Here is a 26,079-nt window from a genome sequence, read left to right on the forward strand (position 1 = left end):
AATTATCATGGGTGCCCAAACTTTCTCATACCACTGTAAATATTCGGGCGTGAACAGTAGGTGATGTGTACATGTTGACATGTTTGTATGTGAGCATTTTTTGATTCAACGGGTATGTTTATAACATTTGAGTGTGTGCGTAGACAGGCCCCGCCCCTTATAACCATTATGATTGTAAACATCCAACAACTTGTTGCTTTATGTTGCTTCATGGTTTAACCCCCCCCTTCTCTAACATCACCACTTTGATATTCCCTATTAAGATGAATAAAGTTTAGCCTAAAATAAAAAAGGGGTTTATTCAAATATACACCTGGTGTGTCAAAAGATTCATAACCCCTGTTGTTAAAGTAAAATATGTCCAACATAAGAGGCTTTCAGCACTTATCTTTTTGCTCAGCTGTTGGACAGGACAAGTTAGAAAAAGAAGAAGAAAAGAAACAGGAGGCCCTGAGGAACAAATGAACTTAACCTTCCAGTCTTCTCAGGAGCTTCATGCTTTAAACAAATGGACACTTCCGATCTGAATCCTAGGAGTCTGCAGTGATTCTTCTCATTAGACTGGAGCTGCTGTCAGTCAGAGTCAGCAGTCAACATGTTTTCTTCTCCAACATCTCTGATGTCTCTCAGAGACTCTCAGAAGACTCAACTGAAAAGATCTCATCACACACATGATGCTCCAAGTGAGTCTGATCAGAGAGATCCAGAACTGAACCAGACCTCAAGTCCTTCATCTGAAAACTGTTGATCATCTGGACTAGAATCCAGCCTCCAAAAACTCTGACAAACACTCACTGTTCCAGTCCTAGATAGATGTCTTCGAAGACAGGAGGTAAACCCTTTGACATGTCACTCCTGAAGGACCCCCAGCTGGATCCAGATCCAGATCCAGATCCAAGTCCAGGTTGGTTCCTGTGAAGAATGAAGGTTGCTGGTGTGAGTCCTGAGCTCTGACATGGAGAAGATCATGGACAGTTGGAGATGTTCATCTCACCTCTGCGCTTTGCTCTGGTTGTCATGGTTACCATCTCTGCTTCTAGAGGGAGGGGCTCCCTCCTGTGGCTCTTCCCACTGATCCATGCTGCTGGATGCTCTGAATCCACATCAGCTCACACACACCTTCCTCCTTCACCTGCAGAGGAAACCCTCCTCCTCATCATCATCATCATCACAACAGGATCAAGTTTCTGCTTTGGAGCTTCATTTTCAATCTTCAACATCTTCATCAAACCTTTATTTGCCATTCTGATGATAATTCAAATGTTCTGATCAGTTCTGTCTGCAGCAGCATCAGGACTCTGATTCCTGCAGGACTTTGTGGATCTGAACCAACTTCTCTTTTCAGCTGTTTTCTGGACTAAAACTAAACATCTGGATGAGCTCAGAGTTTCCTCACTGACATTTGACCTTTGACCTGTTTTCCTTCATTTCCAGAATCCAGTCGAACCGCTCTGAAGAAAATCCATGAAGTGAGTTGAAATCCAAACGTATTAAAGCAGAATTGAAGCAACATCAGAGCAAAAGCAGCAGAAAAGATCAAAGCTGTTCAGATGTTCTTCCTCACATGAGAGCCTCTCATTTCATCTGATGAAGATCAAACATTTCCTCCATTCAGACATCAAGCTGCACTTCCTATTCCGCCCTGCAGAGGTCAGTGTTTGAAGATCCCAAAAGCCTCCGTCTGTTTGCAGATGATCTCATGATCTTCCCCTTTCAGAGGTGAAGATCTTCACTTTGTTTCTTTGTTTAGTTGAAAGATGAAGAAAGAACCAAAGACAGAAAAATCACAACCAGGTCAAATGGGACTGATAAAGCTGAAGCTCAGATGATTGATCCTCCTTTTCAAATCCTCCAAATCATTTCATCACTTCATGATCCAGAACTCTAAACTAATGTTGGATCAATCTGATCTGATCTCAGCCAGGATCCTTTAGATTCCAACAAAGAGGCTCCCAGCTGAGTCCTAACATTCAAGAACTTCTTCTGAAAGTCTTTGAAATGCAAACATCCACATTCTTTCCATCCCAGCTGTTCCATCAACTCACCCCTCTGACACAAATGCAGCTGTTCTTTCTTTGACTTCTTCCTCTGGATCTTTGGAACCGCTTTCTGTCCCTGAAGTCCAACCAGCTCCAGTTTCAAACCAGTTCTGAATGCATCAGGAAGCAGATTCCTGTGGACTTTGGACCTGAAGGACACGGTCTGATCCTGAAGGAGATCATAAAGTGGATTATTCTGTTCTGCAGTCAACTGATGATTGGTTGATGTTTAATCATTGACTGGATTTATGATTTGATTGTTTTCTTCTGGAAAACATCAACAGATTTGGAGTTTTTTCTCTTCCTGTTTCTCCAAACATCACATGATGATGGAAGTCTGAGGGAACTGGATCAGAAAAAAAAACCCCTTTTAAACCTGTTTCCATTTCCCATCATTTCTATTTTCTTCTCATTTTCTCTTCTTTGTCCCAAAACTCCTCCAACAGGATTCCTGAAGCGTCTCTGAAAGTCAGATGTTTGAGATTCTCTATCAGGGTTTGTGTTTGTGAAAAAGACCTTCAGGATTTAGAATCTGGTTCTGGACTCTTCTGCCTGATGAAGGTCTGACAGACAAACCCTGCAGGAAGAAACCAGATTTATTTGCAGCTTCTTTGTTCCAAAGTCTGTTTCCATGGCAACAGCAGGTCATCAGCCGGTCCCACCCACAGCAGACTGAGGAACAGTTTTGTCTCCTTTGCACATGTATGTAATAGATTACACTGTAAATGCACTCACCCCTAAATGCAAATATATAGTATTCCTGTACATTTCTAATCAAACAACCTGGAAATCTGGACAGAACTGCTTATAGTAGAACTACCTTGTATATTGTTTTCATATCTAACTCATATTTATTTGCATCTTGAACTTCTATTTATCACATGTTTCTATCCTTCACTTTACTGCTTGTTGTACTTTGGTTAAACACAAACTGCATTTAGTTTCCTTGTATCTGTTTATGTGTAACGACAATAAAGCTGAATCTAATCTAATCTCTGTTAGAGCAGATCAGAGCCGCTCAGAGGTCAAAGGTCAGCTGCTGCACCTTTCTGTGACTGCAGTCCTTCACCTGCCGACACGCCCACAGGACACCTGAGCATTAGCTCCGCCCCCAGCAGAGTCTGTGTGGGAGCTTCACTCTGCACAGGAGCAGAACCCTCAGCTGCTCCTCTTCCTCTCTGCTGCTCCTTCAGGGGCAGGAGGAGGCGTCACCTCCAGACAGCTGGGATCCTCTGAGGATTGGTCTCTGTTAGCAGGTTAGTAACTGCACTGCGGTGTTGTGTGGGACCAGGGGCCTGTTTCAGAAAGGAGGTTAAGTGTAAACTCTGAGTGCGTTAACCCTGAAATCAGGGAAACCCTGGGTTTTCTGTTTCAGAATGGGAGGTTTGTTAAACCAGAGAAAGCAGAGTAAGTCAAACCCGTTTCTGAAAGAGAGGTAACTTATACTCAGAGTCAGTGTCCATGGTTACTTATGCTGTGAACCTAACCTGGTCGGGAGCAGGTTTTATTCTCTAAACTCAAAGTTTCTGCCGGTCCCCTCCCCTTTTTAAAGACGAAGCAGTATGTTTCGCTTTAACCTTCTTTGCCCACATTTCCGTCACACAGAGACGGTCTAAGTGACAAGAATGGCTTGTCCTTTTTTGGAGGACCCAATAGACGAGGAGGCTGCATTAATTCGTAGAGAATTACATTTACGTCGTACGAGGATTTTGAGACCTAGACTCGATTTTTGTCATTTCCCCATACGTTTTTGTTTGAGCGTTACCGTTTTTCGTTGCAGTCAATTACATATATACAATGAAAACAACATTAGATATTGCTATGTAGATGTTTCATATGTCAAATATTGTCAACAAAGCCTACATCCATGACATGCTCACATTTGACCTGATTGAATTATGTTCTTATACTTCATTTTTAGCTGCTGCCATGTTCTTTTAATTCCTGCAGGATTGCATTTACATGAAAATGAAATCAGGGACATTGAACTAGATTAATGTAACAATTACTTTTTGGAAACACAATTTTCTAGCACTGCTTACTTTCTTAATCCCATATAAACCTATACCACTTGATCAATACAAGGGTAGACAAAAGTTCATTTTTAAAAACACAATTGCATGTATTAATATTAAACTGACCAACGTTTGCAAGAGGGGAATGTTAACAAAAAAGTCCTCTAAACATTACCGACGTTAAATGCATTTTTCCCCAGATTGGTTCTGTACTCTATGCAGCATTTCATGCATTTACACCAGGAATAACACTTCAAAAGTACACCTAAATATCCCCATTTTGTATTTCACTCCTTACGCTATTTAAAAAGTTATTACAGTCAATATTTTATAACAATGATTTAAATGCAAACTTACGCATTAACTTGAGCAGCTATGTTTTCCACGCTAACTGTCTCTGTTTTGCAGATGCAGCGGTGTTGCTTTTCTTCTGGAATATGTGCTCATATTCACTGTAACTCTGCAGCAGCACGTCAAGTTCAGCTGGCGAAAAATACGCAGACCTCTTTTTTTCACGGTTGCCATGGTGACTCGTGATATCTGCGCTCCATTGATAATGGCTTCTTATAGTCGCGGTGCGCACGCTCACCTCCGAATCAGTCCACTCAGAGTTGATTGACCTAACTCCGATCAGCTTCTCTGAAACAGAAAACTCAGAGTTGTTAATCTCTCAATTGACCAACTCAGAGTTCAAGTTTAACCTCAGAGTTGGTTGAACCTCCTTTCTGAAACAGGCCCCAGGATTATCCCAGTTTTGTTAGAATACGGAGACGGATAAACTAGCGATCCTCATCAGGTTTGTTAATCAAAAACACAAGCTAGCTCTGATGAATCAACGTAAAAATCTGAAAGGATCTGCTGCTTATCTGAACAACCATCCGACCAGAAGGAATGCTGAAATCGCAAAACATGCCAGGCTTCTCAGGAAGCGTAAGCAGATTGAGAACACTTGGGTTAAAGGCTGCAGGATTTACGTCAAACCACTCAGTCCACCGGACCGGTCCAAGGTTCTGGTTGTGAACACCATGAAGGATTTTGAGAAGTGCTTGGTTACGGACGTCTGAAACAACATGCAGTAATAAATCAAAGAGCCAAATAATTTCAAGAAATATGACGCCTGGATTCAACACTTTCTCCAAAAGTCTAATGGACCTTGACTCTCAGCAGAGTTCTGACCTGCAGACAACTTGACCTCGTCGCTGATATCAGCTGAAGAAGGATATGGACATTAATCTAATGTCTGCAGACATAACATCGAAGAGAACTATAAACTCTGTTTAAAACCAGAAGAACGGCTGTTATCAGCAGAAGAAGAAATACCAACCTTGGCCATTCGACAGAATATGGACCCTTTTTATTTTCCCTTACAGTACTTCATTATAAAAAATAAATTAAAAAAAAAATCCAAAAACAATAATAAAATAAATGATTAATCAATTATTGAAAATGGTTAAAATGATTGACTTTTAATGATACTACTTCACTTGCTCCAAAAAAATTGATAAATTGATTCATAATATTTTCCTAATGTAGCATAATTTTGCACATATTTTTAACTTTTGATACTTGATCAAATTTTGCTATGAAAATTCCTGAAACAGTGTTGTGTCTATTTTACTGATATAGTATTATTTTTGAATCATATCAATGACTTTTATAAGTAACATAATCTGCATATATTTTGGATACTGAATTGCCATGTTGATTTGTAAAAGTTATTTTTTACAAAACAATTTAAGTAATTCATTTTTGTCATGTGCTTTTTTGATATTTCAAGATTCTTAATTCTGTCTGATAAAATAACTGGATAATGATAAATTATGTAATAAAATGGTAATAGTATAACGGGGTGGGATTACATATGTTCCCTTACTTCCACTCCCTTTCAAGCAATATTTATTAATATGTCCAATTATCCCAAGTTTGATTAGTTATTGTATGAATGTATGATGATTGTACTGTCATTGGCATCGGGAAGTTGAGCGGGCAGTAGCGGTTTTAGGCACGGGCCATACGGGCGATCGCCCGGGGCGGAAAAATGACGGAGGGGCGGCGCCAGCGGCTCAGCTCTTGTAAAATACTTTATGCACCACTATTGGTTCACTTATATCACAGAGTTTGTAACAGCCTGAAACCTAGCGGCGCCCCCGCCCCGCAGCTGCGCTCCCTCCTGTCTTTGAGAAGTAGACGCAAATGTGTGTGAGAAGGAGAAGGGAGGGGGCGCGGGGTGAAGAAGGAGAAGGGAGGGGGCGCGGGGTGAAGAAGGAGAAGGGAGGGGGCGCGGGGTGAAGGGTGCAGGCTGAGCGGCAAAACGCATGCGCAAACCTGGCTGGATCTTCTTCCAGGGGGGCAACGATCGTGGGCCGCGGCTCAGTGCTTGATGAAAAAATAAAAATAAAAATTGCGCCGCCATGTAACGAATTGGCGCCCCTGGGTGCAGCTGCACGCGCTCCTGCTGGAAATGTTTGACGAACGGGGGGGGGCTGCAGGTAAAAAAAAAGGTATAAAAAAAATCATGCTTTTTTGGTTATTTTTGTGTGAAATGCCCAAATAAAAAATGGGAAAACAAAAAAAAAATCTTCACTTAGATGACAGTTGGTTTAGTCGACAGACTTGATACCTATGTCAGGACATTTATGCTAAATGCAAAAACATCTGAAATATGGAGAAAAAAGGTCAAAGCTGGTGCCCAATTAGGAAAGAAAAGAGAAGAAGAGGAGAAAAGAGACAAAGAAAAGGGTAATATCGCATAGCTAGATGCATGTTTTCTAAATTCGAATGCTACCTGCCCTACAACAACAACAACGTTGCAGAGGAAAAATCTCTTGTTTGGTCTATCATGACCAAAACTGAAGTAGGCCCAAATATTGCAAATACCCAGCCAGCAATGTCACGTGGGCCCCAACTGGGAAAGAGGTGGGCTATGTGGGTACTGACTGGGCATGGGTTTATTTTGGGTAAACTTTGAAGGCCCCATTAGGTTTTGCCTACATTGGCCCCACATTGGCCCCCCACATGGGTTACCTGTTAGGGCCCTACAAAGGAACCATGTGGGCTAGAACCCATGTAGGTCAGCCAAGTAAGGCCCATATGGGTTGCATCTGGGCCATAAAGACTTGGGCTGTAACTGGGACACTGTATGTGGGACCCATATGGTTTGGCCTACATGAGTCCAACGTGTGGAGCCCTCATGGGCTAACCATATAGGCCCGCTAAAGGATCTAGGTGGGCAAAGAAAACCTGGTCTGTAACTGGGCCACTGCATGTAAGACCCATGTGGAATAACTTACATGGGTCCCACATGAGGAGCCCTCATGGGCTAACCATATATGCCTGATAAAGAGCCCGGGTGGGCAAAGAAGACCTGGTCTGTAACTGGGACACTGTATGTGGGACCCATATGGTTTGGCTCACATGAGTCCCAGGTGTGGAGCCCTCATGGGCTAACCATATAGGCCCGCTAAATGATCTAGGTGGTAAAGAAGACCTGGTCTGTAACTGGGCCACTGTATGTAGGACCCATGTGGTATAACTTACATGGGTCCCACATGAGGAGCCCTCATGGGCTAACCAAATAGGCCCAATAAAGGGTCTATGTGGGCGAAAAAGACCTACTCTGTAACTGGGCCACTGTATGTAGGGCCCATGTGGTATAAGTTACATGGGTCCTACATGAGGAGCCCTCATGTGCTAACCATATAGGCCTGATAAAGAGCCCGGGTGGGCAAAGAAGACCTGGTCTGTAACTGGGCCACTGTATGTAGGGCCCATGTGGTATAACTTACATGGGTCCCACATGAGGAGCCCTCATGGGCTAACCATATAGGCCTGCTAAAGGATCTAGGTGGGGGAAGAAGACCTGGTCTGTAACTGGGCCACTGTATGTAGGACCCATGTGGAATAAGTTACATTGGTCCCACATGAGGAGCCCTCATGGGCTAACCATATAGGCCTGATAAAGAGCCCGGGTGGGCAAAGAAGACCTGCTCTGTAACTGGGACACTGTATGTGGGACCCATATGGTTTGGCCCACATGAGTCCCAGGTGTGGAGCCGTCATGGGCTAACCAAATAGCCCCAATAAAGGGTCTATGTGGGCGAAGAAGACCTGGTCTGTAACTGGGCCACTGTATGTAGGGCCCATGTGGTATAACTTACATGGGTCCTACATGAGGAGCCCTCATGGGCTAACCATATAGGCCTGATAAAGAGCCCGGGTGGGCAAAGAAGACCTGGTCTGTAACTGGGCCACTGTATGTAGGGTCCATGTGGTATAACTTACATGGGTCCCACATGAGGAGCCCTCATGGGCTAACCATATAGGCTGAATAAAGGATCTAGGTGGGCGAAGAAGACCTGGTCTGTAAGTGGGCCACTGTATGTAGGACCCACATGGTTTGCTACAAATGAGTACCACATTAAGAGTGCTAATGGGTTAACCATATAGGCAGGTATTTTAAAAGGTTGTTTTGTATTCTGTTACTAGACATATGCTTAAAATCCAAGAAGATGAGTAAAATGACAGAACCCCTGAAGACTCTTTCCAAATTGAATATGAATCACAGCTTTTCTAATTCTCATCAGTCCAGCTGTTAACACCGGCTAAATTGATGAACCACAAATAGACATACATTTTAATATTTTACCATGTTTTACCCAGACCAACCTGCATTTGCAATATTGGACAATTATGACATTTATTTTTTCCTGTCCAGAGTTTTGGTAGTTTGTAGAGGAAGTGCTGAGATTTTGAGGATGTAGCAGTAAGCAATTAGATACAAGTAGGGTGACCACTTGTCCCAATTTTGGCACCATACAACCATCTAGTCTTCTGTCTGGCTTTCCTATTTATTAAAAATATTTACTTTTTTCATTGGTGCTCAGTGGATCCAACACAGATTCAAGTTTTTAACGACACAGTTTAAGATGAAGTGGTAACTTTGTTTGAACATAACACATTTGTTGTGTTGCTGTCCTATTCAGAACAAGCCTGGCTTCAAGGTTCAAGGTTTTTTTATTGGCCATGTATGCATATGCAGTCAATGCTTAGGGGTGCAAAGGTCTCAAGGTAACGTTTTGAAAAAGAGGAATCATTGTGCTCCGCTCATGTGTCGAAATGTCCTTGGGCAAGACACTGAACCCCACCTTAACTCTGTTTTTTAAGGTTGACGCAAGTGTTCGGCAGCGGAGCCACCACCAGTCTGTGAATGTGTGTGTGAAAGGGTGAATGGAATTATGACTGTAAAGCACTTTGGGCCTTCAAGGAAGGTAGAAAAGCTCTGTATCCGTGTACGACATTTACCATTTACCAGTATTGTAATTTGTCCTATCACAATCTGACACGTCACCGGACCAACGGACAGCCATTAAAAAAAATGTGACGTCAGCATTAGTCCCAGGACCCTGAAGGACCTCCAACGGTAATTGCAGGCTGAATAGTTTTGGTACCTACACCTACTATACCCTAACTTAAATTCTAAAACACAGAAAACTAATGCTATATACAGTATGTTTTGTGAAACACAGCAGTTTTTAACCTTTTTCAATCCACCCAGTTTTAGTGCATACAAAATGAACCAAGACTTTTATTCCCTGTAACTTGCAATCAACAAACAACACAGATTTAATCTCAGGGCCCTGCAGAAGGGCACTTGCAACCCATCAGTGGGCTCAGGCCAGCTGAATAAGAATTGCAGGCAATTAGATTGCAGATTACAAGTTATTAGACATTTATTTGGATGGTGGTCTTTGGTTGCATTTCAGTTATTAATTTTTGACATTATTTTAACTGTGGCAGTCTAGCTGTGGGAAAGGTGAATGTGTCATGATGCTGTCCTCTGCGCTGTGTCTCACGCTTTGCAGTGTTTCTGTTTTAACAGAGTGAGCTGGGTGAGGTGAATATCTAATAATTCCCTTAGTTCATCTAATTTAGTGCATGCAATTTTAATTAATTTTTTTTGGAATTATGTTGGAAGTATTTAAATGTGAAATTGGTTGGAACACAGCAGAATATTCCCCTTCGTAGTAACACCTTTGCACTAATATGGGGCGGCGGTGGTGCAGCGGTAGGGCAGTCGACCCATGATCGTAAGATTGCAGGTATGATTCCCGCCTTGCATGCCCATGTGTCGCAGTGTCCTTGGGCAAGACCCTGAACCCCACCTTGCCTCTGGTGGGAGGTTGGCGCCAGTGTTCGGCAGCGGAGCCGCCACGTGTGTGTGAATGGGTGAATGGACCTGTGACTGTAAAGCGCTTTGGGCCTTCGAAAGAAGGTAAAAAGTGCTATATAAGTATACGCCATTTACCATTTAATCACAATGAGCATAAAGAGCAATTTGCTATTTTTTCTTTTACTTGTGTTAGCTTACAAAAATAGTTTAACATCTGTCATGCAAACTTACCTGACACTACTACTGAAATAAAATGTGTTCATATGCTGGATTGGTTTAGTCTAGTTTTTATAGAAAATTTTAATATGTAAATAAAATGACTTTTTTATTGGAGTAGAAACCTGCCTTATTACAAAAACCCATTTTGACTGTTGAAAAGTGAAAAAAAAAAATAGAATTAAAGTTTTAATTTTTCTCAAAGGGCAAGCAGGGTGGTTTAAGGAGTTCAAAGTGGTAAGCAGGCGTTGCTGATTGGACGGTTGCTGCGTTTTGAATCTCCCGCTCATTTCCTGATACGGATTCAGTCAGTCGTCCTGGTCCGTCAACGCAAGGAGATTCTGCACTTCTGTCGCACCGTTCATCCAGGCCATTTATTGATATCAAGGTAAGATACCTTTTTGGTTTTGTGTTTTGTTTACAGCTCTAACTGGCGATGATAAATGTGGTTCATAAAAGCATGCGCAGCTCGAGAGTGTTGTTCTGTCCTGCAGTTGAATCCATCCACGTTACAGCGGCTTTTGCATTTGAAAGAAGCCGGTGTCACAAACGGGCAGACGACTAGTTTCCACGTGCAGCAGGTTTATTTGCAGACATGATGACAAGTACTGGTGGGTCGCGTCACCGATCATCCAGCCAGTGTGTGTCGGCGTTTCACCGAGGCGTCAAACAAGGAAGCGCATCCTAGTAACAGAGTTGCCAGATTCGGCGGGTTTCCGTCCAATTTAGTGGTTTCTATTTGGATCTTGCGGGGATAACTTGTTTTGGCCATATATAATTTGGCCAGGTTTTGTGTGAAATGTTTTTTTAGTTCGTTTTATTATGAGTCTGAATGATCTTATTTTGAAAAATGACCGGAATTTCTCGGTAAAAATGAATGAATACTAATCAGTCCAGCGGCGAGTTTAGATCCATAAAATGCTAAATCTTTTTTGTTTTAGCTTTTTAGTGTATTATAATGTTGATTCCTCACAAAATGACACCTAAGCGGTATTTCGACCCATTCGCGAGTATTCCTCTAAAATCGAGCGGGTTCTTCTCATGAGCTGACGTGAAGAACACATTATTGAGAACGGTCCCGTTCATGAGAGTCTGCGCTGCCGGCACCGCCCACAGACACACACCCACTTTCTCCGCAGAGCAAAAATGTTTGTCAAAAGCGCTTTATTTTTATATGCACAATATGCACATCCATCTTTGCAGAAGTTTGAATGTTTTTTTGTTTTCCTGGGAGAAACGCAGACACGCTGCCGAGGCCGACTCCATCTGCCGAGATTGACGTCACACACACAGAGCGAAAGCCGGTGACTCAGAGGATGAGTCCTGTTATTTCCAGTTTGGAAAAAAACGCAGGATAATAACCAATATTTAATCAAAAAAATCCTTTTGTGTGTGTGCCAAAGGTAATATTATCATATATATGGATGTTGCTTACTATTAAGGGCTTAGAAATAACAGGGTATAGGCCCCTGTATTGAGTTTCTGGAAGTATTTAATAGTTTTAATTATGCTTAATATATATATATATATATATATATATATATATATATATATATATATATATATATATATATATATATATATATATATATATATATATATTTAGAGTAAACGTAATTTTATTTATCATCCTAGAGTTACTTGAACACTTGCTTCAGGGAATGGTTATTTCAGAGTTTAGTTGTTTTGTCCCTTGTGTTGGTCAGGTCACCTGCAGCTTCACTCAAGTTGTCGTGACAGACTCGCCGATATAGATTTCATGTCAGCAGTTGTAAGTTTATACTTAAAGTTTTATTTTATTATTTATATATGTAATTAAGCTGTTAACGTTTAACTGCATCTTTCTATCTTGTGATATTTTCTCTATTTAAAAAGGTTGCTGTGGTTGGAGTAATTGGGGACTCTTGGACGATGCAACCAGAAGAATGATGGGCTTCCTCATGTCCAATGAGTTGGCTCTGCAATATAACCTGTTTGGACGTCATGGAGAGAATAAATTCTGCTAACTGCGTCTTTTTGATGTCTTCTATGGTAATTAGAGTTGAATTTATTAATTTATATTCATCACTGACAAATGATTTAGTAAGTTTAATCCCAGGCTAAAATGAATACTTTGTTTTTTGTGATTTCTTTTTAGGGGCAGTGAAGAAAAAATGACATCACCCAACCAGTCCCACTAAAGGAAGTGGAGAAGGGCCTCTCCAAATGGTTTGTTGGAGCTCGTGACAGGGGAGGAAACCGAGCTATAAGGACTCAAAGAGAGCTTGAATATCAAGCCGATGGAGCTTGTTCTCAGGAACCGTCAAGGATGCTATGAGTATTTTGTTTTACTGGATTTATTTATTTTTTCGTCACATAATTGGCACACATTAAGGTTGTTCATATTGTACTGTACCAAGTGAAGTAGTTCTTTATTTTATTAAGTAACTGTTGTATGTTAGATCCTGTGTGTTATCTGTTAAACCTTTGGGTGACCTTGCCATGGTCTTGTATCTCGTTTTCACAATGCAGGATCAGGATAATTTATTTTCTTTTATTAAATTGAAACATTTTAAAAGCATTTTGTTGACGTCATTTGGAAAATTATGTTGTGAAACAGTGGGATTTTACAGAATCTTCTCATTTGGGTTTTAGGAAAGCTAGATGGAAAAGAAGACCCTATAATGGTTCACTGGTATATAGCACTGTAGGAAAACACAGGTGGGACCTCAATGGCAACACTGCACAAACCCACTCATGGCCCACATGGTGGCTTATTTAGGTCCCACATTAACCCAATATGCAATTCTAATTGATGCTTAAGTGGGGCCCTGTTTCAGTCATACTTCCAGCCCACAGGGGCCTACAGGAAACCCACTGACCACCCACTTCAAGCCCATGTGGGCACACACAGTTGGGGCCACCATGGAAACTGCGGACAAACCCACTCATAGCCCACATTATAGCCCATTTAGGTCCCACATAAAACCCATATGCAATACTGATAGACATATTAGTGGGGCCAACGTGGGTCTTGTGTACTTTTCCCAGTTGGGACCCATATGGGTCCTGTTTTAATCCCACTTCTAACCCACAGGGGTGAAAATATGGGCCCAATGTCAGTTCTAATGCTACTTACCCACTTGTGACCTACAGGAAATACACTCAGCACCCACTTCAAGCCTATGCGGGCATACACAGTTGGGGCCACCACGGAAACTGCGGACAAACCCACTTATAGCCCACATTAAAGCCCATTTAGGTCCCACATACAACCCATATGTGATACTGATAGACACATTAGTGGGGCCAAAGTGGGTCTTGGGTAGTTTACCCAGTTGGGACCCACATGGGCCCTGTTTTTATCCCACTTCCAGCCCACATGGGCAAATATATGGGCCCTACATGGGTTCTAATATTATTTACCCACTTGGGGCCTAACTGACACCCACTCAGCACCCACTTCAAGCCTATGCGGGCATACACAGTTGGGGCCACCACGGAAACTGCGGACAAACCCACTTATAGCCCACATTAAAGCCCATTTAGGTCCCACATACAACCCATATAGGATACTGATAGACACATTAGTGGGGCCAAAGTGGGTCTTGGGTAGTTTACCCAGTTGGGACCCACATGGGCCCTGTTTTTATCCCACTTCCAGCCCACATGGGCAAATATATGGGCCCTACATGGGTTCTAATATTATTTACCCACTTGGGGCCTAACTGACACCCACTCAGCACCCACTTCAAGCCTATGCGGGCAGACACAGTTGGGGCCACCATGGAAACTGCGGACAAAACCATTTGGGGCCCACATTTTCTGCCCATCTTTAAACCATATGGGGCCCACTTGGCTTTGCTGGCTGGGTGTCATTAAAAAATGTGCTCCAAATTAGTGTATATCTCCCTCTATTCTTTTGTTCTTGCACTCTCTAGCTCTCTTGTATGCTTATGTACATTTACCAGATTGTACATTTCTTTGATCTTATTGTTTAAACTTTACAATGATTCTTCTTTTTCAAAATGTTACCTTGAGACCTTTGCACCCCTAAGTATTGACTGCACATGCATACATGGCCAATAAAAAAACCTTGAACCTTGAAGCCAGGCTTGTTCTGAATAGGACAGCAACACAACAAATGTGTTATGTTCAAACAAAGTTACCACTTCATTTTAAACTGTGTCGTTAAAAACTTGAATCTCTGTTGGATCCACTGAGCACCAATGAAAAAAGTGAATATTTTTAATAAATAGGAAAGCCAGACAGAAGACTAGATGGCTGTATGGTGCCAAAAGTGGGACAAGTGGTCACCCTACTTGTATCTAATTGGTTACTGCTACATCCTTAAAATCTCAGCACTTCCTCTACAAACTACCAAAACTCTGGACAGGAAAAAATAAATGTCATAATTGTCCAATATTGCAAATGCAGGTTGCTCTGGGTAAAACATGGTAAAATATTAAAATGTACGTCTATTTGTGGTTCATCAATTTAGCCAGTGTTAACAGATGGACTGATCAGAACTAAAAAGGCTGTGATTCATATTCAATTTGGAAAGAGTCTTCAGGGGGGGGTTCTGTCATTTTACTCATCTTCTTGGATTTTAAGCATATGTCTAGTGGACAAAAATAACCTTTTAAAATACCTGCCTATATGGTTAACCCATTAGCACTATTAATGTGGTACTCATTTGTAGCAAACCATGTGGGTCCTACATACAGTGGCCCAGTTACAGACCAGGTCTTCTTTGCCCACCTAGACCCTTTATTGGGCCTATATGGTTAGCCCATGAGGGCTCTTCATGTGGAACCCATGTAAGTTATACTACATGGGTCCCACATACAGTGGCCGAGTTACAGACCAGGTCTACTTCGCCCACCTATTCTCTTTATTGGGCCTATATGGTTAGCCCATGAGGGCTCCTCATGTGGGACCAATGTAAGACATACCACATGGGTCCTACATACAGTGGCCCAGTTACAGACCAGGTCTTCTTCACCCACCTAGATCCTTTGGCGGGCCTATATGGTTAGCCCATGAGGGCTCTTCATGTGGAACCCATGTAAGTTATACTACATGGGTCCCACATACAGTGGCCGAGTTACAGACCAGGTCTTCTTCGCCCACCTATACTCTTTATTGGGCCTATATGGTTAGCCCATGAGGGCTCTTCATGTGGAACCCATGTAAGTTATACCACATGGGCCCTACATACAGTGTCCCAGTTACAGACCAGGTCTTCTTCGCCCACCTAGATCCTTTATTGAGCCTATTTGGTTAGCCCATGAGGGCTCCTCATTTGGGACCCATGTAAGTTATTCCACATGGGTCCTACATACAGTGGCCCAGTTACAGACCAGGTCTTCTTCACCCACCTAGATCCTTCGGCGGGCCTATATGGTTAGCCCATGAGGGCTCTTCATGTGGAACCCATGTAAGTTATACTACATGGGTCCCACATACAGTGGCCGAGTCACAGACCAGGGGCCTCATTTATAAACGTTGCATACGCACAAAAGAAGGCGTACGCCACTCTCTACGCAATAGTTGAGATTTATAAAAAGCAAACTTGACGGGAAAATGTGCGGTCCTCCACGCAAGCTCTGACCCAGGCGTACGCACAAAAACGGGTGAAATGAGAAATGGCGACACCGTCGGCAGATGGAAGAAACACGTGAAAGTGACAGTGTGTGCCAAATCGTGTTGGCATGTGCTGTGCTACACAATGTGGCACAGCTTAAAAACGTGCCTCTACCCCCTGGCACTGATTGCTGTGTTGGCCCCGACCCTGAACCCCATCCCCACGCATTTGAGCCATTTGCTGCTGCTGTGCGCCAGCGTTTGGAAGTGATGCGTCGCTTATAAAGAAAAAGAGGTGTGGAAAATATTATTTATTTAAGAATTCCCTCATCGTGCAGTTTATTTCAGTCAGGGCGATCTTGATTTCGCCCAACTCCTTGGCCACCTCTCTGATTGAACTACTGACTTCCCTCTGCATTTCTAGGACTGCATCGGTGAGGACGCGTCCACTGCTGGAGGGTTGAGAGCCGCGTGCCGTGGAGACGCTGGGTCCAGACGGCTGCTCAGCTGCAGCATCGTAACCACTGGCCCCGCTGGAACACCCAGCAACTAAAATAAAATTGTTCTATATTAATAATCTGTAATTGTGTAGCCTGCATACATGTGACTTGACTGCATTCATTTTAATTATTTCTCTTACCTGTGTCACCCTGACCCTGGCGCGTCAGCGTCCCCTCCGTCTCAGTTAGGTGACTGAGGCGGAGGAGGACGCCGATAAGGGGGACTTAATAGGGATTCCCCAATAATAGCGGCCAGTTTCTCATCAAGAGGGGTCAGCTCCGGTCCCCCCCCCCCACCCCCCCACGTGGCGCCATGATTTAGCAAGCCATGAATATTAATTTGTGGGCGTTTCACGGACTATTTATGGGCAACTATGGGCGTGTCATGTAGCCGCAAAAGCTGCGCTGCATTTAGAATCGGTTGTGATTTATAAAGGGAAAGATGCGTAGGATGTGCGTGCGCACGGTTTAATAAATCCGAATATTTCTGTGCGTACGCACGTCCTATGTTTCATCCGTACGCCACTTCTGACGCAAATCCTACGTTTAGTTTTATAAATGAGGCCCCAGGTCTTCTTCGCCCACCTATACTCTTTATTGGGCCTATATGGTTAGCCCATGAGGGCTCCTCATGTGGGACCCATGTAAGTTATACCACATGGGTCCCACATACAGTCTCCCAGTTACAGACCAGGTCTTCTTCGCCCACCTAAATCCTTTATTGAGCCTATTTGGTTAACCCATGAGGGCTCCTCATTTGGGACCCATGTAAGTTATACCACATGGGTCCTACATACAGTGGCCCAGTTACAGACCAGGTCTTCTTCGCCCACCTAGATCCTTTATCAGGCCTATATGGTTAGCCCATGAGGGCTCCTCATGTGGGACCCATGTAAGTTATACCACATGGGCCCTACATACAGTGTCCCAGTTACAGACCAGGTCTTCTTTGCCCACCTAGATCCTTTAGCGGGCCTATATGGTTAGCCCATGAGGGCTCCACACGTGGGACTCATGTGGGCCAAACCATATGGGTCCTACATACAGTGTCCCAGTTACAGCCCAAGTCTTTATGGCCCAGATGCAACCCATATGGGCCTTACTTGGCTGACCTACATGGGTTCTAGCCCACATGGATCCTTTGTAGGGCCCTAACAGGTAACCCATGTTTGGGGCCAATGTGGGGCCAATGTAGGCAAAACCTAATGGGGCCTTCAAAGTTTACCCAAAATAAACCCATGCCCAGTCAGTACCCACATAGCCCACCTCTTTCCCAGTTGGGGCCCACGTGACATTGCTGGCTGGGTACTCAAAAATATTTTATTACAAAATAAATAAATAGGTCAAAAACCACAGACAAACATGTATCCTTTTTTTCTCTTCTGCCAGATAGCAGCTCTTGACTGGCGGTGGGTTTCTTTCAGTAAATCTAGCTGAGTGTCTAATGCGGAATTTTGGCTCAATTCCACTCCTCCAGTTTTCATCCCAGGCTTTATGGCATTTCAGCATCACCGTGGTTAGCCTAGTGGAGCGCCACTTTGGCGAGGCTTGATAATAAGATGGTTTGTCCTCGTCACTTTCCTCGTCGCTGACATAGTTTGCGTTGAGTCCATTTATATATGACAGATCCTCTAGATTGAGAATCTTCTCAGCAATTTTGACCCTCTTTTTGAAGAGCTGTGGACCAACAGGAAAGGAAAATATTATTTTAATTAGAGGAAACAACATACACACACACACATCACAGTTCAACTGGACCATGCATGACCTGAGTAAATGAAACAAGGTCACAAATAGGACAACTCACCTGATCATGCTGACTGGTCCTCCTTTTGACTCCCTTCTTGCTTCCATCTCCATTCTCTCTCTTTGCACTTGAGACTGTCAATAGCTCGATAACCAGCTCCTAGTCGATGGAAATATGAAATGTACAGAAGATGAGGTCAACATATTGCAAACATGTTTCCAAAGTGGAATATTCAAAATGTGCCATGCAGACTGTCACAGTGGCTTATCTTAATTATCCATTGTCAATGCTATATCGTTATTGTAACTTAGTGTTTGGGTCTTAAGACATGGAAACACTAAATGAGCTGTCTATCACACTAATACAATTGCAATCCTATTCAAAAATCTCTGAAAAGAAAGTAACACTGATTATTGACATTGAGTTTCTCACATCATCTGTAACTTATGGTGAGTTGTGTAAATCTAACTTCATGTGCTTACTTCTAACTTGGTGGAAACTCCAATTTGGTTCCACATCTTTCACTACTGCCGTCATCTCCTCATTGTGGTGTTCTGAAGCTAAAAAAAAAGGGGCAATATTTTATAACTGACTGGAGTTCTTGTCAAGTTTCCTAAAACAGTAGTGAGAAAGAAATATACTTGTCATCTGCCCGGACCTTCCACTGGAGCTGCTCTCTGAGGTTCTTGTGTATGTGACGGACAAGAATCTGAAAGAAAGAAGAAGTCTGTTAGGTTACAGTAACATTGCTGTTCTGGCCAATGTTCTAGAATACAGGCACCTGCCCAACACAAAACCCCCCAGCGGCCGAGTGGCAAACTCAAGAACGCATGTAGCTTATAACCCCAAAGGAAGATCTTCCAACGTTTTCCGACCACGGTCAGAGAGAGAAAAGTTCTGTGCTGAAAAAAAGTGAACACGTGTTTGTCTGTTTGGCTGCTTTAGTGAATCGTGCTGCTAATTTTATTTGTCCGTCTTCGTGTTGCGTGACCGGAACACCAACATGTTAACTGTCTCAGCTATCAGTGAGGATCTTAACGGGGTGACGATGTTTCCTGCCGCGCTGAATTCACGCTCCCATGAGGAGCTCGTAGCGCATATAGACGTATATTTTCCTGCCACTTTTGACAGAAGTGCAGAGACATCGGGGCGCCTGCGCTCCACCCTCACCCCGCGGGCTCCTCGCCTCTCCTTTCCCTCCTCCGGCGCCCCCAGCGAGAGGGGAGCCGATGTTCGGACCCCGTGCGCAGCTGCCGGTGGACCCCCGTGTCTCCGTGCTGACCGCGCTGAACGGGCCCCACGGCGGTGGGGGGCGACGTCTGCCGCTCCAGCGGGGTAATCGGGAGGGAGTGACGCCGCGGCCGCCCAACACGTAGAACCTAAAAGAAACCTAATTGACAGAGTGGCCAGGGTGTCCAACATTTGTCCATAACCGCACGAGAATACACAATAATTAGCAAAGATGAATATGTTATAGTTCAAATCACACATCATATGCAGTCCTGTAACTTCAAATAAATAAATAAAGTGTGGGTCCTCGGTGATGACGTCTCGCGGGTGATGCGGTTTTACGGTCTGACACCGAATCCCAGGAGAAGCTACTAGGCTGCGCGGATGATCCATGATCCATACGGATCACAGGCCCCGGTTCTGCACAGACGTGTGCCGCGGATTCCCCTTCCCCCCATCCCCTCCACGCACTTCATTTAATCTGTACGGTCACGTCCTGCTGTTTACCGCGTTAATGTCGCTGCTCGACGTTTGTCCGTTAGGTGATGACATGTTTCTGGGTTACTTGAAGTTTTATACAAAAGCGAAGTTTTTCAGCACAAAATATTTTTACACACTGTAGATACATACGGAACTTCGAGGGGGGGGGGGGTCGTATCCTGTGTCCTTGTAGCTTCTTGGTTTTTTCCACGTCGTCCAGCCTCTGTGATTATTATGTTTCAATCGCTTCAGATGAAGACTCTTTTCCTGAAAAAAGGGAAGGAAGGATGTGGTTTATTTTTGCTATTTAAAATACCTCCGGAATTGGTTAAATATAACCCCGTAGCCTCCAAGCCCCGAATAAACATGCCCTTTAATTTAGATCAAAAGTTTTACCTTAACTTATATGCTCGGCCGGGTCACTCCCGCCAACTCCCGGATCCTCTGAGGTCTGGTCGCTGTGAGGACGCGGTCGGCCCCCGCTTACTAGAGGGTGTGCGCGCAACACCGTTGTCCATGTTTCCTACGGTCAACTTTTATTCTTTTTTTCCGTCTTCATCTTCGGGGGCCTGTTTCAGAAAGGAGGTTAAGTGTAAACTCTGAGTGCATTAACCCTGAAATCAGGGAAACCCTGGGTTTTCCGTTTCAGAATGGGAGGTTTGTTAAACCAGAGAAAGCAGAGTAAGTCAAACCCGTTTCTGAAAGAGAGGTAACTTATACTCGGAGTCAGTGTCCATGGTTACTTATGCTGTGAACCTAACCTGGTCGGGAGCAGGTTTTATTCTCCAAACTCAAAGTTTCTGCCGGTCCCCTCCCCTTTTTAAAGACGAAGCGGTATTTTTCGCTTTAACCTTCATTGCCCACATTTCCGTCACACAGAGACGGTCTAAGTGACAAGAATGGCTTGTCCTTTTTTGGAGGACCCAATAGACGAGGAGGCTGCATTCATTCATAGAGAATTACATTTACGAGGATTTTGAGAAGACTCAATTTTTTTTTCACTTTTAGCTGCTGCCATGTTCTTTTAATTCCTGCAGGATTGCATTTACATGAAAATGAAATCAGGGACATTGAACTAGATTAATGTAACAATTACTTTTTGGAAACACAATTTTCTAGCACTGCTTACTTTCTTAATCCCATATAAACCTATACCACTTGATCAATACAAGGGTAGTGTTGCAGCGTGTGTGTGCTGAGCGGGGTGCGATCCACGAGAGAGAAGGGGAGGGGCGATTGCAGGTGCAGATGGGGGGGGGGGGGGGTGAGCAAGGAGGGGAGGTGTGTGCGTGGATAATTGTGTGTTCGGAGGACGGAGCACTTAGTTAAATAAAGAGGTGTCATTCCCAGAATAACTGTTTTGGAGTCATTCTTATTCCGCTCTGGAGGTTGAGGGTTTCCAACGGGAAGTGAACCCCGAAGGAGAATTCCCTTCGGCCCTGAAGGAAATCTCCCCTGCGCTTCTGACCACGGTCGGTCGGAAAGACGAGAGAAAAGAAAGGAGAAGTCTTCGCGCAGCGAAAGGTTCAACAGTAGACAAAAGTTCACTTTTAAAAACACAATTGCATGTATTAATATTAAACTGACCAACGTTTGCAAGAGGGGAAGGTTAACAAAAAAGTCCTCTGCAGACGCCGCCCCCATGGGGACGGGCGACTCGTGGATGACCATCCAGCAGCTGCTGTGGCCCTACACCGGACTGCGGCACAACGCCCAGCCCCCCGTCTAACCCGAATGCTGGGAAAGCCGACATTTCCCCAAAAAAAGACTTCAGAAAGCCGGAACGAAGAAACTTCCACCGAGGATTTTACGTACGGGACTGAGGACGAACGCCGTGTGTCTGACGATGGCGCTTTTATTTAACCGTTTCCTCTTTGAACACGGAGGATTTTTTTATAAGTCTGGTAGAAACACTGAGGACAGATTTATGAAAGTGTCCGAATATTTAAGAGTTTGTTTGTTTCTGAAGGAAACTTGATCTACTTTTTCCCTTAAACTGTGCAGCTTCAGGGATCTGAACCTTTTCTGCAGATTCTACTCATAAGAATTTCAGCATCAAAGTTTGTTTTTACTGTTTTCTGTAACTTCTACACTTGTACGGTCCAAAGATGGCACGGGTCTTTGCACAAATAAAGTAGCCTGTTCCACCTGAAAAAAAAAAAAAAAAAAAAAAAAAAAAAAAAAACTGGCTCCTCTCTCTCTGTCTGGCTCCTCTCTCTCTGTGTGGGGTGGGTGGTGCCGGGCCTGGGGTGTCGGCGCCTCCGGGGGTGGGCCCCTGGGCTGGGTGGCCCTGGCCCCTTTGCTGGGGGTGGGCTGGGGGACGGCTGTTTGACCACCGGGGGACAGTCTACCAGCTGTCCCCAACTTACCCCCTTCCTTATATAACCTCATATTAGGGTGAGGGGGTGGGGGGTTTAGCCTGCGATGCGCCTTGGGGGGGGGCTACTTGGGAGTGGCCCCCCTCCTATGGTTGCCGTATGGAGTGGGCCCCCCCTCTTTCGGTTTTATTTGCACCTTAGACACGTAGGGTCCTTGGTAGGGGGGGTGCTTGGACATCACTGCCAGCAAGCAGCAGATGTCCTCCTGGCACCCTACCCGCCAATTTTAACCGCACCTTAGACATTTAGGGCCCCTTGGTGTGGAGGGTGAGGGGACATCACTGTGAGTAATCAGGAGATGTCCCCTTAGTGCCCTACTCGCCAATTTTAACTGCACCCCCCTTAGTACACACACCCCTCCCCCTTCAATATATACATTCAAACATAAACACACACACATGCACACAAACACCCTCTCAAACACCCATACACGCACACACATTTTACAAGGAAGGTGGGACCTGGGTCCATCTGTCCCCTACCCCGTCCCTGGTGGGGGGTGCGGGCCCCTTGGCGATGGCGGCCGTGTCCCTTGGGTGCCGGCTCCCTGGGCCCGGCGGTGCTCTCTCCGCACGGTGGGGGGGTTCATATTACACCTGAGCCGGGGGTGTTCGTGTCCCTGGGGGGTGGGTCCTGGTCCTTGCCCCTGGGCGCTGGGCCCCGCCAAACTTCCAACATGGCCGAGCCTGGTCGGGCCATATTTATAACATCCCTTATGGGCCGCCCTTTTTTCCCCGGGGTTCCCCCCTCCTGGGCGGGGGCGGCGGGCCCCTGCCTTGCTCCTACCTGGACCAACCGTGGGCCGGGTGGGTGGCTGCCTGGAGTGCGGAGCGGGTCTCCCTTGGGGGGTCCTGGCTCGTACCTGGGGTCGGGGCGGGGGGATGCCCGGAACTCCTGGGTGGTGGTGGGGTGCTCGTCTGGGGCTGTGGGCGTCCCTCTCCGGTGGGGCCCTGCGTTGGGCTCTTCCGGCGCGGCGGGGGGCTGCTTTCCTGGCTGGGCTGGGGCGGCGCTCTCTTTCCCTCTGCGCCTCCCTGCTCTCTGGCTCTGGGGGCCTCGCGGCGGTCCTGCTGGCCCTGGCCTGGGTGGCGGTCTTGGTCGCCCGGGGGGCGGTTGTTCCCTGCCTGTTCCCGTGTGGCGCTGGGGGAATTCCGGCTGCCGCTGCTGCTGCGGCGGGGGTATGGGTGTGGGGGTGGCTGGGCGCTCCTCCTCCTTCTTTTCACATTCCACCATCCATTTTAGAAGAACATAAACACTCACCTGAGCACAGGTGTTAGCTCACCTTTACACTAATAGTTTGCATGATTGAATGAATGAAAGATTTCACACTAGTTGGTTTAAAGGCATAAGTATGCGTTCGTGAACACTATCTGTTTTGTGTGCATGTTGACATGTGGACATTTCTGCGGCTAGCAGGTGTGTTGATAATATTTGAGTGTGTGTGAACAGGCCCCGCCCTTTTTGTACTACATTTGAACCGTACCGTAACGATAAACAACCAGTAAACCTGTCTGCTCTATGCTGCTTCATGGTCTTACCCCCCTTCCCCTCCTATTATCACCCTCCTACCCCCCCCTCTCTCTAACGTCCCTCTCTCTTGTTCCCCTCTTTCCTTTTCCGTCCGGTCCAACACCAAAGATTTTCAAACATGATTGAAATTAATAAAGTTTGGCCTCAATTACAAAAGGGGTTTATTCAGACATACCTTTGGTTTGTCTGAAGATGAATAACCCCTCTTGTTAGAATAAAATATGTCCAACACAAGAGGCCCTCAGCTCTCATCTGTTTGCCTAGCTGTTGGACAGGACAAGTTAAAAAAAAAAAAAAATAAAAAAAAATAAAAAAAAGTCCTCTAAACATTACCGACGTTAAATGCATTTTTCCCCAGATTGGTTCTGTACACTATGCAGCATTTCATGCATTTACACCAGGAATAACACTTCAAAAGTACACCTAAATATCCCCATTTTTTATTTTACACCTTACGCTATTTAAAAAGTTATTACAGTCAATATTTTATAACAATGATTTAAATGCAAACTTAGGCATTAACTTGAGCAGCTGTTTTCCACGCTAACTGTCTCTGTTTTGCAGATGCAGCGGTGTTGCTTTTATTCTGGAATATGTGCTCATATTCACTGCAACTCTGCAGCAGCACGTCAAGTTCAGCTGGAGAAAAATACGCAGACCTCTTTTTTTCACGGTTGCCATGGTGACTCGTAATATCTGCGCTCCATTGATAATGGCTTCTTATAGTCGCGGTGCTCACGCTCACCTCCGAATCAGTCCACTCAGTGTTGATTGATCTAACTCCGATCAGCTTCTCTGAAACAGAAAACTCAGAGTTGTTAATCTCCCGATTGACCAACTCAGAGTTCAAGTTCAACCTCAGAGTTGGTTGAACCTCCTTTGTGAAACAGGCCCCGGCCCTATGCTCCGTGCCGCCATTGTTTTCAAACAGATTGCGTCATGGCGGCACGGAGCTCTGTAACTCGACAGCTGATTGGTTGCGCTGCAGAGAGTGACCAATCAAATTTCACTTTACTGGAGCTCGGGTAACACGTCACGATTGTTTGTTCTCCTCGTGTTATTTGCGGCTTCGAAACCACTGAGGACGTTTTGTTCCCGGCAGTATTTGGAGAAAAGGCTGGAGTGTGACCCAAAAATCTATGATAAATAAAATAAATGAAAGAAGTTTCTTTTAAAATCATTTACAAAATTTACCCCACTAATCAATTCATGCTAAGATACATTAAAAAATTGATCCTAACTGTCCCTTTTGCAAAGAACATCCAAAAGTAATTAACCATCTTTTTTGGAATTGTACTGAAATTAGAATTTTTTGGAAGAAGTGTTTACAATTTATCAGAAATCATATTCACCCCAACTTCACTCTGAAATTTGAATATATAATTTTTGGCTTTCATAATAAAAACTTTGACTCAAATAAAAACAAAAAATTAATCTTATTATTATATTTGGCAAATTGTATATTAATAAATGCTAATTTTATTTATCTCACCCCCCCTGTGTTAATCAAACAAATTGAAATGTATCTCAGTAAAATCTCTAAAAGCCTTAAGAAAGCTGTATGTTTGTATGAAAGTTGTGGAAACCTGAATGTTTTTGTGTAAAATGCATGTAAGATGTTTGCTCTCCTTGCTGTACTTACATTTTGTACAATGAAGTTAAAAAAAAATAAACTGTCTTCACCCACTCCCTGAAAACATTTAAGCATAAACAGAGCAGTAGTTATCATTGATTTCTTAACAAAAACAAACCTAAAGTTTTTTAAAAAGTTTCTTATGTTTTTTTATTGGTATAATATGAGATACTGTTTTACAAAGCATCACAAAAGACTTTCCCGCCACTTGATACATGCTCAGGAAGAAATTGGCTGTTGAAAATGCCAAAAAGTTGGTGTATGCCCAAAGTGCCATTGTATTAATCAAACTTGGGTTGACTTGTCAATACTTTTCACACCTGTTTTTAAACATTTGTGGGAAAATATAAGTGCAGAGCAATCTCAGCTTAACAGATCAGATGTGTAATTCAAATTTGTCATAAACAATATATGTCTGGAAAAAATATATGTGCTTTTGAAGTATCTTGTGCACATAAATTGCTAGGCAAGGCACTTATCAAACAAGTGATACATTTAATATCTAGAGACAATACATGTCCTAATGCAGTATCGCCTTTGCACAAATCATAAAATACGGTGTAGGTACCATAACCGTTCG

At 44.1% G+C, this 26,079-nt stretch overlaps 2 protein-coding genes and 1 long non-coding RNA gene across 9 annotated transcripts in view; 2 read left to right on the forward strand and 1 right to left on the reverse strand.

The window, feature by feature from the left end:
* The window catches only part of LOC144989034 (NLR family CARD domain-containing protein 3-like), a 242,440-nt gene extending 240,237 nt beyond the window's left edge, over positions 1–2,203 (reverse strand). The window contains exons 1-3 of one of the 3 annotated variants that reach the window (XM_078940751.1): positions 2,046–2,202; positions 995–1,132; positions 796–912 (exon numbers count right to left, since the gene is read on the reverse strand). In XM_078940751.1, the coding sequence (XP_078796877.1) occupies positions 796–912; positions 995–1,080 (203 nt within the window). In that variant the 5' untranslated portion in view covers positions 1,081–1,132; positions 2,046–2,202. Of the gene's footprint in view, positions 1–795; positions 913–994; positions 1,133–1,564; positions 1,741–2,045 lie in introns of all 3 variants that reach the window. The other 2 variants (XM_078940755.1, XM_078940747.1) reach the window with 2 other exon arrangements.
* The window catches only part of LOC144988997 (NLR family CARD domain-containing protein 3-like), a 273,480-nt gene that overhangs the window by 79,013 nt on the left and 168,388 nt on the right, over positions 1–26,079 (forward strand). The window lies entirely within an intron of this gene.
* Positions 10,622–12,999, forward strand: LOC144981300 (uncharacterized). 3 transcript variants are annotated; one of them, XR_013653630.1, is made up of 4 exons: positions 10,622–10,827; positions 12,146–12,210; positions 12,315–12,470; positions 12,577–12,999. It is a non-coding gene; the product is annotated as an uncharacterized LOC144981300 (long non-coding RNA). The 3 variants fall into 3 exon arrangements; XR_002874993.2 differs by lacking the exon at positions 10,622–10,827 and adding an exon at positions 10,947–11,842; XR_013653629.1 differs by lacking the exon at positions 10,622–10,827 and having other exon boundaries at positions 12,048–12,210.

Source organism: Oryzias latipes, chromosome 2 (genome assembly GCF_053564925.1).
Source record: "Oryzias latipes strain Hd-rR chromosome 2, Olatipes_Hd-rR_3.1".
NCBI classification, from domain to species: domain Eukaryota; kingdom Metazoa; phylum Chordata; class Actinopteri; order Beloniformes; family Adrianichthyidae; genus Oryzias; species Oryzias latipes.